The sequence below is a fragment of the Penaeus japonicus genome, unplaced genomic scaffold (assembly GCF_977035675.1).
Source record: "Penaeus japonicus unplaced genomic scaffold, GWHDUDI00000001_assembly GWHDUDI00000031, whole genome shotgun sequence".
Taxonomy (NCBI): domain Eukaryota; kingdom Metazoa; phylum Arthropoda; class Malacostraca; order Decapoda; family Penaeidae; genus Penaeus; species Penaeus japonicus.
The window spans coordinates 26292174-26306104 of record NW_028234433.1 but is presented as its reverse complement, the minus strand read 5'-3'; the positions used below and the strand labels follow the sequence as shown (position 1 = coordinate 26306104).

The 13931-nt window shown below is 42.8% G+C and overlaps 1 protein-coding gene across 5 annotated transcripts in view; it reads right to left on the bottom strand.

The window, feature by feature from the left end:
* Positions 1 to 13931, bottom strand: part of LOC122245981 (uncharacterized) — a 269082-nt gene that overhangs the window by 16196 nt on the left and 238955 nt on the right. For all 5 annotated transcript variants that reach the window (XM_043004191.2, XM_043004192.2, XM_043004189.2 and 2 more), the window contains 5 exons: positions 10283 to 10431; positions 8148 to 8366; positions 7167 to 7486; positions 6494 to 6763; positions 3598 to 3711 (listed from right to left, as the gene is read on the bottom strand). In XM_043004191.2, the coding sequence (XP_042860125.2) occupies positions 3598 to 3711; positions 6494 to 6763; positions 7167 to 7486; positions 8148 to 8366; positions 10283 to 10431 (1072 nt within the window). The remainder of the gene's footprint in view (positions 1 to 3597; positions 3712 to 6493; positions 6764 to 7166; positions 7487 to 8147; positions 8367 to 10282; positions 10432 to 13931) is intronic.

Genomic DNA, 13931 nt, shown 5'->3' with positions numbered 1-13931 from the left:
TCTCCTAAAAAGAGGCAAGTCTTATCTCCTGCCTCTTACCTGAGAGAGTCGAGTGTTTTTGCACCTCACGCCCGACCCAAAAAGCCATATAAGGGCAACAGCACGCGCGCGCCCAGACAGAATGAAAACATAGTGGCCGGGGGATTGATCATCTAAAGCCACAAGCTATTTCAATCTGGGTGTCTGGATCCGAGAGAGGAACAGGGGGAGGGGGGGTTAGGGGGAGAGGGGGGGAGGTGGATGGAGGGATAAAGAAAGAAGGGGAAGTGGATAGAGGGATAAAGAAAGAAAGAAAGAAAGATGGAGAGATAAAGAGGGGCGGGGGTGAGGTGGAAGGAGGTGGAAGGAGGGATAAAGATAGATAAATCGATAGATGAGAAATAAAGAGATAGATAGATAGACAGATAGAGAGAGATAGGGGGTAGAAACAGATATAGATAGATATATAAAATAAGATAAGAGAAGAAAGAGAGATCGAGAAAGAAAGAGCCAGAGAAAAGAGACCACAATTAAAAAAAATATAATAATAATAATACAAATGAACATAAAATAATCCAGAACAACGAACGATAAAAAAAACAACCAAAACACATAAAAAAAAAAAAAAAAAAAAAACTCAAGCCAAATAGAGGAAGACATCTCGCCAGACCAACAGTCAACCTCGCATGCATCTTGCACATCCCGGCCCCGTGATAGGAGGCGCAACCAAGGCCGCGGGAGAACATTCAAGACCAGGTCACACCGGGGCAAGGAGAACGCTGGCGACCTGTCCCCATTCTTGGATACTTCCGTGAGAGAGGGAGTGGGTGGGTGTGGGTGGGAGTGGATGGGTGTGGGTGTGGAGAGAGGGAGGGAAAGAGGGAGATAGATCGGTTGGTAGATAGATATGTAGATAGGGAGAGAGAGAGGGGAGGAGAAGAGGGAGGGAAGAAGAGAAAGAGAGAGGGGAGAGGGAGGAAAGAAGAGAAAGAGAGAGGGGAGGAGAAGAGGGAGAGGGAGGAAAGAAGAGAAAGAGAGAGAGAGAGAGAGAGAGAGAGAGAGAGAGAGAGAAGTGGGAAAAGAGGGAGAGAGAAGGAAGGAGGAAAAGAGAGCGAGTGTTTGTCTGAGGAACGAATGTTGTGTGCGTGAGTGCATGTGCCTGTTAACCTTTTCAGCGCTTCTAAACAATTCCACGTGTCGCAATACTCACAATTGTCACAAACGGCCCCGATAAATAAATAAATAAATAAATAAATAATTATACACACACACACACATACATACATATATATGTATATATATATATATATATATATATATATATATATATATATATATATATATATATACATAAAGAGAGAGAGAGAGAGAGAGAGAGAGAGAGAGAGAGAGAGAGAGAGATCCCCCACTTATCATAGAGAAATTTGAATGAAAAATACCTATAAAAATTAGCCACCACCAAATGAATTTCAAAACCACATTAGTCTAAATACAAAATAAGTGATCTTGCACGGTACAAGGACACCACACTCTCACTCTCACTCGTTCACCTAAAAATACCAGCTGATTATAAACCCAATCTCAAAGACTAACGACGCGTGGTCTCGATCAACCACAACCTAAAAATAAACAAACAAACTAATCATCAACAAGGGAGCACTTTCATCAAGAAGATGATGTTGATCAAGATGTGGACGATGATGATAAATAAAAATAAAAAGAATATAAGACGAGAGAAACAAGATGGAACTAAAAATATATATATACGTATAAAAATAACGATAAATTGATGTATCCAAACGAACTTTTAAAAAGATTGAGAGTTAAAAATGAATATAAAAATCACTGAAAAACTAGTGGAAGGGAGAGAGGGAGAGGGAGAAAGAGAGGGAGTGGGAGAGGGAGAGAGAGAGAGAGAGAGAGATAAAGAGAAATAGAAAGAGAGAGAGAGAGAGAGAGAAGACGATCAGAAACAATACAAGCGAAACGAAACAAAAAACAAAAACACGAGCTCTGCCACACGACGCCCTCCCGTTCGCACTCACCACGGGTCATCCGAGCAACAGTCGAGACTCTCGAAGCACAGACCGCCCGCGTCACTGTCCTCGGCGAAAATGGGCGACGGCGACGACGTGACCAAGTCCTCGAGGAACATGGTGGTGGTGGTGGCGGTGAAACTCCCGAGGCAAAAATGACGCGACTGGGCCTTCCGCGCCGACAGACAGACATGCCCTGGGCCCTGTCGCTCGTTTGTCCTCATCCCCGCCCATTGCTCCGCCTCCTCTCCCCCTACCCTCCCCCTTCTCCTCTCTCTTCCTCCCTCCCTCTCCCCTACCCTCCCCCTCTCCTCTCTCTTCCTCCCTCCCTCTCCCCTATCCTCCTCCTCTCCCCTACCCTCCCCCTCTCCCCTACCTCTCCCTTATCGTCCTCCCCTCCCTCTCCCCTACCCTCTCCTCCTATCCTCTCTCTTCCTCCCTCCATCCCTCTCCCCTATCGTCCTCCTCTCCCCCTCTCCCCGCCCTCTCCCCACCCACCTTTTGAAAGATCGCCACGCCCTCGACGGCATTGTTAATATCACGTGTAGTGGTCATAGGTCATTCAGCCGAGGGGAAAAAATAAATAAAAATAAAAATAAAATAAAACTGCTCTGATTATGTTCTTACAAATTTATATTTAAATCGGGATGGCGCGACAACAGTGAATGATACGTCAAATAAAAAAAACTTTTATATTGTCTGATAATTCTTTAAAAAATATATCATAAAAAATATATTTACAACCGAAGTGACTGGCATTTCCATTGAAACATACACACTTCCCCCCTCCCCTACCCCCTCCCCGAAGGCAAAAAAACAAAACTTGTTCGCTTTAATTATGCATTTACCTTTATTCGCCGAGGGATGAATCGGATCTCTGGACAATTTAAGTGAAAATTAACTCTGAAAATACCAAAGGTCGCATCCCCACAACTGTCCTCCACCTGGCCTCCTCCGCTCCACTAACCTTTAATGAAGCCGTGTCGCAATAAAACTTCCTTAAAATTAACGTATACAAAATATAAATCAGATCATCACATCGTGACGGCGAGATCAACAGCTGCTTCCTTGTGTACGAGATTTCTTAAGCTTCCGTGAGATGCTAATGAAAGCAAACTGGAGTGTAAATTACCTGTTTTGCTCGACCCGTCGTCGTCAGCTGATTTCGCCCAGCTGATCATTAAAACGAAAAAAAAGGGGGGAGGGGAGCCACAACAACAACAGCATAGAAACTTTTATAAAAGAAAAAGAAAAAAAAAACTTTCCGTACGAAAAAGTAATGTTTAAATAAAGAACGGACAAAATCAAACAAACAAAAAGTTAAGTGTCCTTCCTTCACCACTTTTCCTACTTCTGCATCTGACGTCCTCCACTTTCCATCCCTCCAGCTCTTCTTCTTCCATCGAATTCCTTCTACTCTTCCACATCCTCCTCCTCCTCCTCCTCCTCCTTCCCTCTCCTAAACAAACGCCCCCCCAAAAAAAAAATTCTTCCCCTCACCCGCCCCCTAACAGACACCTACAAACGCCTCACCTACAAACACAAACAAACATACAAACACAAAACCACTCAGGGACATTACCTTGTGTAGACTGGCTGATCCTCCTCCTCGTCCTCGAAGGGCTTAACGGTGACCTTCCTGCGGCCGAAGTCCAAGTGTGTCCCTGGATGCATGAGCTCCGGGGACATGATGCGGCTGGAGAGAGGGAAGGCAAAAGAAGAAGGGCGTGTTAGGCTGGGTATCCTTCAAGGTGGTGTGACTATTATGACGATCTGTTCAAATGGGACGTGAAAAGCTCAAAGATTTGTTAAAATGGGACTCGAAAAGCTAAAAGATTTGTTCAAATGGGACGTGAGAAGCTAAATAAAGAAAAAAGAACGTGGTTGTTCGAAATCTCTTGTGGTCGTTAACATATTGGGTCTGTTTTCATACCGAGCTTGTATTTGTTTACTCTGGGGTGTCCAAAGACAATATAAATTCTTGTTTGATCCTTTATAAAATGTCTATTAATAACTACTCAAAAATATATAAAAAAGGGGGGATCTCTATATCAAGCATCACTTCCTCTAAACTCAAATCGTATCCATCAATAATCTTACACAATACACAAACATCTGTTCTGTTCTCACTCTAGAAATATCTCTCAATCTAAAACCTCACTTTTGAAACCGTTCTCTTAACCGAAAGTGTTTGTTTGAAGTTACACCAAATCTATAATGGCCGAAGAATCTCACCAGGTGTTGTTATTACGGTCATTCGAGGTAACGACCGTTTAGCAGCACCTCGTGTGGTGTGGTTTCTCTTACGACACAAAGGAGTTTTGTTGAGTCTATCTATCTATCTATCTATCTATCTATCTATCTATCTATCTATATATATATATATATATATATATATATATATATATATATATATATATAGTAGTTTTTTTTTAGTTTTTTTTTTTTAGTTTTTAAAATTCTGATTCGCTAGAGTGGTTGCCGGTTTTCCTTCTGAGCTTTAATGACATGGAGGCAAAATATCAGATTTTCAATGGTAATGAAATTATCATCATGCTATAGAGTAATCTGTTTGAGAAATTGGTATCAATCGTTAGGAGATACATTTATGAATATAAATCTTAGACAGACGTTCGAACTTACAAAAGGATATAGAAACTGTAATTAGTTAAACTGCCAACTCTGATTATGATATCTTTATATATACTAATATACTTCCACGGATTATTTGAGATGTGAAATTTACACAGAAGCACACATACGAAATATGCTCACATTTTTAGCAAATAATGACAACACGCCTTTTTCTCTTCTTCTAGACGAACATCCCGAGTAACTCCAAATCTAAAAAGACCTCAATGGTCCACCAAAAACACCGACAAAACGCGAGCAATTTCGAAACAATTTTCACTAGATCACTTTGACATTACCACCAACTACAGCCTCCAAAGACGTAAGTCACCATTACACGTTATATCTTTTCCGTTCAGTACGTCCAGAAAACAGAAAACGTTAAAGAACACTCACGTTCTCTCTCTCTCTCTCTCTCAGCTTATTATTAGTGTGCGCGTGCGAGAGAGAGAGAGAGAGAGAGAGAGAGAGAGAGAGAGAGAGAGAGAGAGAGAGAGAGAGAGAGAGAGAGAGAGAGAGAGAGAGAGAGAGAGAGAGAGAGAGAGATAGAGTGAGAGAGAGATAGAGTGAGAGAGAGAAAGAGAAAGAAAGAGAGAGAAATTGGAAGAGACAGAAAGAGAATAAAATGAAAAAAAAGAGAGAAAAACTAACAACCGCGCATACAAGCAACAACGCCCGCTATACCCACTTCCAGTCGTAACAGAAGCTACCACACTGACCAAGACGCAAACACCAATCTTTGGAAGCCTATTAACCATTCGAGTGGAGGAGAAAAGATATCTTTAATTCGGCATTTAAATGGAGGACGTTGACAGTTATTTTTCATGAGGAATCTTTATGTTAATATTTTGAAGAATTTATTTTTTCTTACTCGATAGCGTGTGTGTTTTGAACGTTTAATAAATAAAATCGAAGAGTGGTTTTATCTACTGGTTGCCAAAGTTTGTATGGTTGTAAAGGAAAACGTTGTAATATTTTTTTCTGGTGTTCATTCCTCCTTTCTCTTTGGTTAATGGTACTTAATATTATGTTTTCTCTTTTCTGCCACTTCCTACATTATTTTCATTTTTCTTCATTTGTTATTCTATGCTATATATTTTCGTTTATCATTTTTTCTTCCTCTATCTCTATCCCACAACTTTACACCCCCGTTTTAGTATTTTCCCCTCTTTCTAACCCATTCTTATAGATTTCCCTTCCTATTTTCATCCTCCAATCTTCTTTTCTCTTTCTATCCCATTCTTATAGATTTCCCTTCCTATTTTCATCCTCCAATCTTCTTTTCTCTTTCTATCCCATTCTTATAGATTTCCCTTCCTATTTTCATCCTCCAATCTTCTCTTCTCTTTCTACCCCATTCTTATAGATTTCCCTTCTTATTTTCATCCTTCAATCTTCTCTTCTCTTTCTACCCCATTCTTATAGATTTCCCTTCTTATTTTCATCCTTCAATCTTCTCTTCTCTTTCTATCCCATTCTTATAAATTTCCCTTCCTATTTTCATCCTTCAATCTTCTCTTCTCTTTCTACCCCATTCTTATAGATTTCCCTGCCTATTTTCATCCTTCAATCTTCTTTCCTCTTTCTATCCCATTCTTATAGATTTCCCTGCCTATTTTCATCCTTCAATCTTCTTTTCTCTTTCTATCCCATTCTTATAGATTCCCCTTCCTATTTTCATCCTCCAATCTTCTCTTCTCTTTCTACCCCATTCTAAAATATTCTCGACCGATTTTTCTTCCTCCTCTATCTACCTCTCTCTTTCCGTTCCGTTTCCCTTCCTCTACCTCTTCCCTCCCCCCCCCTCTTCTCCCCTTCCACCCCAAGTCCCTCTTCGCCCTCCTCACCTGTTGGATCCGTCGCTGCTCTTGTCCTCGGAGGAGGCCGGGTCGCCGCACTCGGAAAAGTTCCCTTCGTCAGTAGTGGTCGTGAGGGAGGTCAGGTGGTCCTCGAGGAGTTGGTCCCTGGAGGCCGAGCTGCGCACTTCGTCGTCGTCGAGGAAGTTCTCCCTCGAGGTGGACATGTCGCGCATCCTTCTGAGCTCGTCCTCGCGTTCCCTCAGTTCGCGGATCTCGAGGGCGATCTTGGTCTCTGTTGTGTTTGAGGGCGTGGGCGTGCTGGGGGGAAAGGACGTTGTGTTAGGTCACACTTCATCTCGTAACTTTTCAACATATTGGATATATATACACCAAACACATACCCAAGAATCTATCTTTAACACATATCCAAGATTTAAGTTTAATCTATCTTTAACACATACCCAATACTCGAACTCAGTATAGATTTAACACATACCCAAAACTCGAACTCAGTATAGATTTAACACATACACAAGACTCGAACTCAGTATAGATTTAACACCTATCCAAGGAAAAAAAACAATGTATCAAGAAATATATCTTTAACACACATAACACAAACACACAAGCACAGCAATGAGACCCCTTAATCAACACTACAAGCCCTTATAAAAGAGTGATAAGCAAGCCCCTTCGCGTCGCTCCAGGGGCGGGCACGTACCTGCTGCCGAAGTACTCCGGGGGCGGACTGACGGCGTCGTAGATCACCGGCTCGCCATCGTTGCCGGGGAGGGTGTGGGTGAAGCCGTTAGTGGGCGTGGTGGTGACGTCCTCGGCCAGGCGGTCCACGAAGCCCTCGTCGGAGTCGTGGCTGGCGGGGGAGGAGGCGCCCTTCTCGCGCACCACCCCGTTCTTGATGCAACCCTCGCGCCGCAGGTCCTCTTCCTTCTGCTGCTGGGCGCGGATCTCGGCCTCGATCACGTTCTCCTGCGTCGGGGGCCTCTTCGCCACCGTCTCCACGATGCGGGCCGGGCGGAGGTTCTGCGGGGAGGGAGGGGGAGAAGGGGTGGGGGTTAGATCGGGGGCGCAAGACACAACGGAGGTTATGGCATTGCGATCATGTCCTTTCTATGCAAAGTTTTAATGATTTGTGCCTGCCTTAAACGTGTATTTTCCCTTTTTTTCACATTATATCTATATGAAGTTGTATATCTATATTTATTTACTTTATATTCAGATTATTTCCTTTTTATACAGTTTCGCTGATTTTTGTTTGTGGTAAACGTGAACTTTCTCCTAATCCTTTTCAGGACATATCTATATGAGGTTACTATCTATCTATATTCCTTTTCTGTCAAAAGATGCCTTTATCAAGTAGTGTTTGACGTTAGGTGCGGGTTTCCAATTCAATATATTCCTAACTTACCAAAGTTGAGGCAAAATGATACTTGCAACAATTCTACAATATTCTAGCATCTCTTAAACATAAATCAGCACCAGCAAAATATGACCCTTGACAAAGGCACTCTTACACAAATACAAAAACTACATAATCTCCCACAACATCCACCAAGGGAGGGAGGGAGGGAGGGAGGGAGGGAGGGAGAGGATCCACGACATCGCCACAATACTTAAAAGAAGAAGAAGAAAAAGAAGAAGAGGAAGAAGAAGAAGGAGAAGAAGATAAAAAAAACGTCCTCACCTTCGGGCCCGTCTCGGAGACGCCGTAGACGTACTGCTTGGCGGGGCGCTCCTCCTCCTCCTCCTGCTCTTCCTTCTCCGGGGCGCCCTTGAGCTTGGCCGGAGCCTCCAGGGACGGCGGGTTGGACTCCTCCGACTCTGCGGGGGAGTTGTCGAACTGCGGCGGGGGGGCGGGGATGAACTCCAGGGGCGGCGTCACGGTGCGGGGGGACTCCTCCTCCTGGCGGGGAAAAGGAGACATGAATAAAAAGGGGAAATAATAAGGTTCTCGGACGTCCTGACTTTTCCTCCCAGCTGAAGGGGGAATAATAAGAGACTGAATACTAATGCAATACTGAACCTGTTGGACACCCAGATAGTGTGATTATTTTATCTCCTGACGGGGGGAGGGGGGGTGAGAAGGAGAGGGAGATATGAATAAAAATCAAACTACGGAATTTATTAGACGTCCAGATTTCATATCCTGAAGGGAGAATAATGATTAGATTATCATTCCAATTCCTTAATTCGTGAGTGACACATGATTCCCCTTCTTCCTGATAAGGAAAAGATAAGTAGAGGAATTGAAAACAATAATAATAATAAATCAACACAAGTAACCCTTAGACATTTGCATATGGCAACAACACATACTACATGGCATTTTATTTTTATTTTTTTCTCTCGGACGAGTGACATAGGCAATCAAACTCTGATTTATCATGATTGGGTGGGGTGGGGTGGGGGAGGGTGTAATTATCCACGCTAGACTCTCCACCGATTAAGCTGTTGCATATTACTCTTGACAAGTGAGGATACATGACCTTGCAGAACTATGCAACGTCGTAGTGGTTCTTATCTAAGGTAAGAGAAGCCCTCATCAACAACTATAGTATTTTTTTCTTATAATTTCCACGTATCTTATGCACTTCAAGTGGTATATCATGATACTTCTTTTAACTGACTCGCTCCTCGGTCACCTCAAGGACAAATGGAATCAACACTCGTCTGTTTTCATACTTGGTTTTCATACTAAACCCCAGCATCACCATTCGAACAAGTAAATTCAGTCGCTCGTCTAAAAAAGACTGGTCTATTCACACACTTGCTTTCATACTAAACCCCAGCGTCAATATTCGCACAGATAGATCCAGACAAGATGACCTCCGGAGAGACTATATCTGTTTATCTTACACACACACACACACACACACACACACACACACACACACACACACACACACAAACACACACAAACACACATTTCTCTAACACTCTCTTCCCCGCGGATGTCTCAACCTCGTTCTCATCCCTGTCACTCACACCAACCCTCAACCAATGAGGGTTAGTGTGAGTTACAAGGATGAGAACATCCTTGTCACTCACACTAACCCTCATTAACCATTAAGTCCCCCTCTGAAATCTCCCCTTCATCCCTGTATTTTTTTCCTTATCCTTCGTCTCCCAGTCTTCTTTTCACACTTACCATTTTTTTGTCTTGATTATTTCAACCCTTAGAGTCATGCTTATTTTTGTGTTCACTCTTATTTCTCTCTCTCAAAACTCACCCTCTCTGGAGACCCTTTACAGTTATCATAATCCTTAATTAAAATATCACTCTAAGTGCGATCGTCTGACATACTTTTTCAGTCCTAACTTGCCCTAACTTTTAGTGTTTTTATTGTTATTTTTCTCATAGTTCACGCTCACTCCCATAATTCTCTCTCTTCCCTTTTACACACTCTTTTTCTCACCCTTCCTCCCCATTCCCTTCTTCCTCTCTTTTCCTCCTCATTTACACATTTCTCCTCCCACCTTTGTTCTCATTCTCTCATCTTCTCCCCCCCGCTTTTCCCTCCCCCTTGACACACCCTCCCTCCCATCTCTCCCCTTTCACCCCCTCCCTCCCCTCTTTCCCCCTCTCCTCTTTCACCCCCTACATCCCTCCCACCTCCCCCCCTCCTTCCCTCTCTCCCCTTTCACACCCTCCCTTCCACCTTCCCCCCCATCCCCTTTCACCCCATCCATCCCACCTCCCCCCTCTCCCCTTTCACCCCCTACATCCCTCCCATCTCCCCCCCTCCTTCCCTCTCTCCCCTTTCACCCCCTCCCACCTCCTCCCCCTCTCCCTTCCTTCCCTCCTTCCCCTCCTCTTACCTGGACAACAGACGTGACACCAGGAACCTGGAAACGCACGTTGGCAACACTCTCCCAGCCTCCGTCATCCATGGTGGCCAACATGCGGTTCTCCCAGTAGGTCTTGGTGGCTACCTTGTTGTCGAGGATGCTGAAGTATTCCACCTCACCTGCCGATAAGATTTGCGAGTTAGTTATGCGGGAAAGTGAGAGAGAGAGAGATAAGGGGGCGGCTCGTGTCTGCGATGGGTGTGTGTTTTTGGTGCGTAGGTTGTTTGGGTGTGTGGGTGTTTGGGTGTGTGTTTGGGTGGGTGGGGGGGGGGAGATTTTTATTTTGGTCTCTTGTTCTCTTGCTCTCTCTCTCTCTCCTGAAGGGTATGTGCTATTTAAAGTAAAACAATGTGCAATAACATAGAATAATAAAAACAATAACAATAATAATAATAATGATAACAATAATGATAACAATAATAACATTAACATCAACAACAATGATGGCAATCATGATAACAACAATAACAACAAATAATAATAACAAAAATAACAGCATGATTTCTCTCTTTGATGACGATAACGATGCAAATATTAAAAAAAACATTACAAGTACCTCAAAGTAAAATAAAAGGCCTTCTAGCTCAACAAAATCAACTCTTCCTCATATTTCACATGTCAACATATGTGGTACTACAACAACATGGAAGAGAAAGGTCACCAGGTCACCGCCATCTTGGATGCCGTACGTCAACTCATAACTATAACATCCAACCTCCAATCACAGGTTCTGGAGAACGCAGATCCTGCATGAATCACTGAGACAAAAGCAACGCACGGATGGTCATGCACGGGGGGAGGGGATGGGTGGGGGTAGGTGGGTAGGGAAGTAGGGATGGTGTTGGGGGGAAGGGAGGGGGAGGGTGGAGGAGGGGGAGGGAGGAGGTTAGGGGGGAGGTAAGGGAGTAGGGATGGTTTTGGGGGGAGGGAGGCGAAGGGGGTGGTTAGGGGGGAGGTAGGGGAGTAGGGATGGTTTTGGGGAAGGGAGGGGGAGGGGTGAAGGAGGGGGGAGGTAGTGGAAGGGAGGGGGAGGGGTGGAGGAGGGGGAGGTATATAGGGATGTTGGTAGTTGGGGTGATGGGGGACAGGTGGTGGTGGGGGATGGTGTTCTTACTTCTCCCGACTCACCAGGCATTTTTGTCGTGGTTTTCGATGTGTCTCCGAAGCATATATATATATATATATATAAAATAGTTAAACACAGTCTTTATCACTTCTGCTTTTCGAAGTGCGCACTAGCACGTCTCACAAACACGCCATATGGTTTGGCATCTTCTACCTTCCACGAGTGATGACATCAGCTTCACAACACTGTTATCAGCATTTCAACAGAGTGATGTCAACTTCGTAATTGCAACAGTTTTATCAGTACACTAACATATCAGGAATTTATGAAGCCATCAAACATATCCTCTTATGTAACCACTGTAACTCCTTCCTCTTCAGTATGGCAATTAAATAAATGCTCGATCTATCACACCAATCAAAGAAAAAAAATATATATGATAAATATATATAATTTCCCACCGGTTCCCACGCGTATCAAACGGAACATATGCTAACCTAATCTAGGCTTATATAACACGCGGACTCTATGATAACCTCTCGATTTCTTAATATAATTACTCGATCAATTAAGTTAAAAAAAAACAACAACGGGGAATTCCCAAAGACTCGACGTGAAAAAAAAGGTCACGACCTCTACCTTCCTTCCCTCGGGACACCTCTCGTGACGCAGCTTATAGTCTGGTAAAAAAAAAGGACCTCTCTCTATTTCAGTACAAGATGGCTTCAGGTGTGAAGATTAGAGTATTGTTGAACCATCGAATTAACACTTTTATTATCTAGGTTGCAATTAAAACTTTAACTTTGTATGTTGAGGGAAAATTAAGCATCTTCAACGAATTAGTTTTGAGCGTAAATGTTAGTGTGAATATAGATTCTCACGGCCATTTTTTTTATCATCATATACATCTATAATAGCCATGAAAGATAAAACCAATCATCCCCACATAATCTTATTCTAATACATCAGTCATATATTCTCCCCCAAAGATATTTCATCCCATCCTTTCACGTCCCTCAAAAAAATCGCTTAATTTCCAGCACTTTCTGTTCAACATCCACCAAACCACGCCGTTGGCACTCCTCTCTTCCTTCCTGGCACTTAATAACGGCGGCGATGTTAGATTTTCCCAACAGCAATAAGAACATATTTTCGCACAGCACACGCACAGGCAAGAGCAAGGTCACATCAACATGCAACAACACTGCAACGAATCCAGAAAATTCACTCGTGTATATCGAACTCTTCTCTGCCGAATGCACACGCTGACTCAAAGTACATATATACGCGAGGGGGGGAGGGGGGCACGGTATACCACCCACTTCTTATCTGTCTGCGATAACCAAAAAGCAGATGTTGACATATCAGTCATATAGAAGATACGAGAAGATTATCGACATATAGCCATTAGGCAAATAGCATTCGCCTGACCTAACCTAACCTAACCTACCTCGTTCCAGGCCTGAGAAGCTAACCTATTTCGCCATGGGAATAACGTAGAAAATCTATATATATATATATCTTTTTTGCAAGTATGTTTGCTGGCGTATTTTATCATCGCTTATCAGGACACGTAATCGTGTAATCGCCTAATCACTTGGACGATAATCCTAAGCTAAGCGTGGTTTTACCAAACGCTGTGCAAATAACTTTCCTTTTTTTCCTTTTTTTGGCGCGAAAATTTTCGAACTCAATCTTTCCATAGGCCTATCGCTAAATAACTATATGAAAGAAAGAAGTAATTCACAGCCTAAAAGAAATGAAACAAAATATGAAACAAGAAATGCAGCAGGTGGCCAGATGACAAAAGCTGCTTATCTGTATAACAATGAGAGATTAGAAATAACGGTCATTAGCGTCAAATCTTATGAAGTACTTTGAAGCCGAGGATGGTACTTTCTGATTCGGTAGTGTGCTTTTTAGGTTGTGATTTTCGACTAAAGGATGCCATGATGACGATAACAATAGTAATAATAATGATAATGATAAAATTAATATGATAATGATAATGAAAAAATAACAAAAATAATGACAATGATAATAATGACACTATTACGAAAACTGTTGGTATTGGTCACAGCAGTAGTAGTAGTGGCAATAGTAATAGTAGTAGTAGTAGTAGTAGTAGTAGTAGTAGTAGTAGTAGTAGTAGTAGTAGTAGCAGGAACAGCAGTAGTGTAAACCATATTGACAATATCAACAAAAACATCAATGACAACAATGACAATAGTAACAAAAAAAAAAACAAAAACAATAAAGATAACACAATAACAACGACAACCCTAACAACAATAATAGCAATAACAACACACTTAACAACAGTGGCACCACCAACCACCACAATTACAGCGTACCAGCTATCCTAACAACTATCACACGATGCCGACCAAAACTCCCACATCGATACACACGCTATCATGACATACCATGGATCTCCTTCCCATGAACAAGTACTGGCGGTTGCAACTTGCAATATTGTCGTGAGAGATGCTAGGCGATATAGCCATTAGAGGTAACGCAATAATGGGACATTTTACGATGTTTGGACTTCAA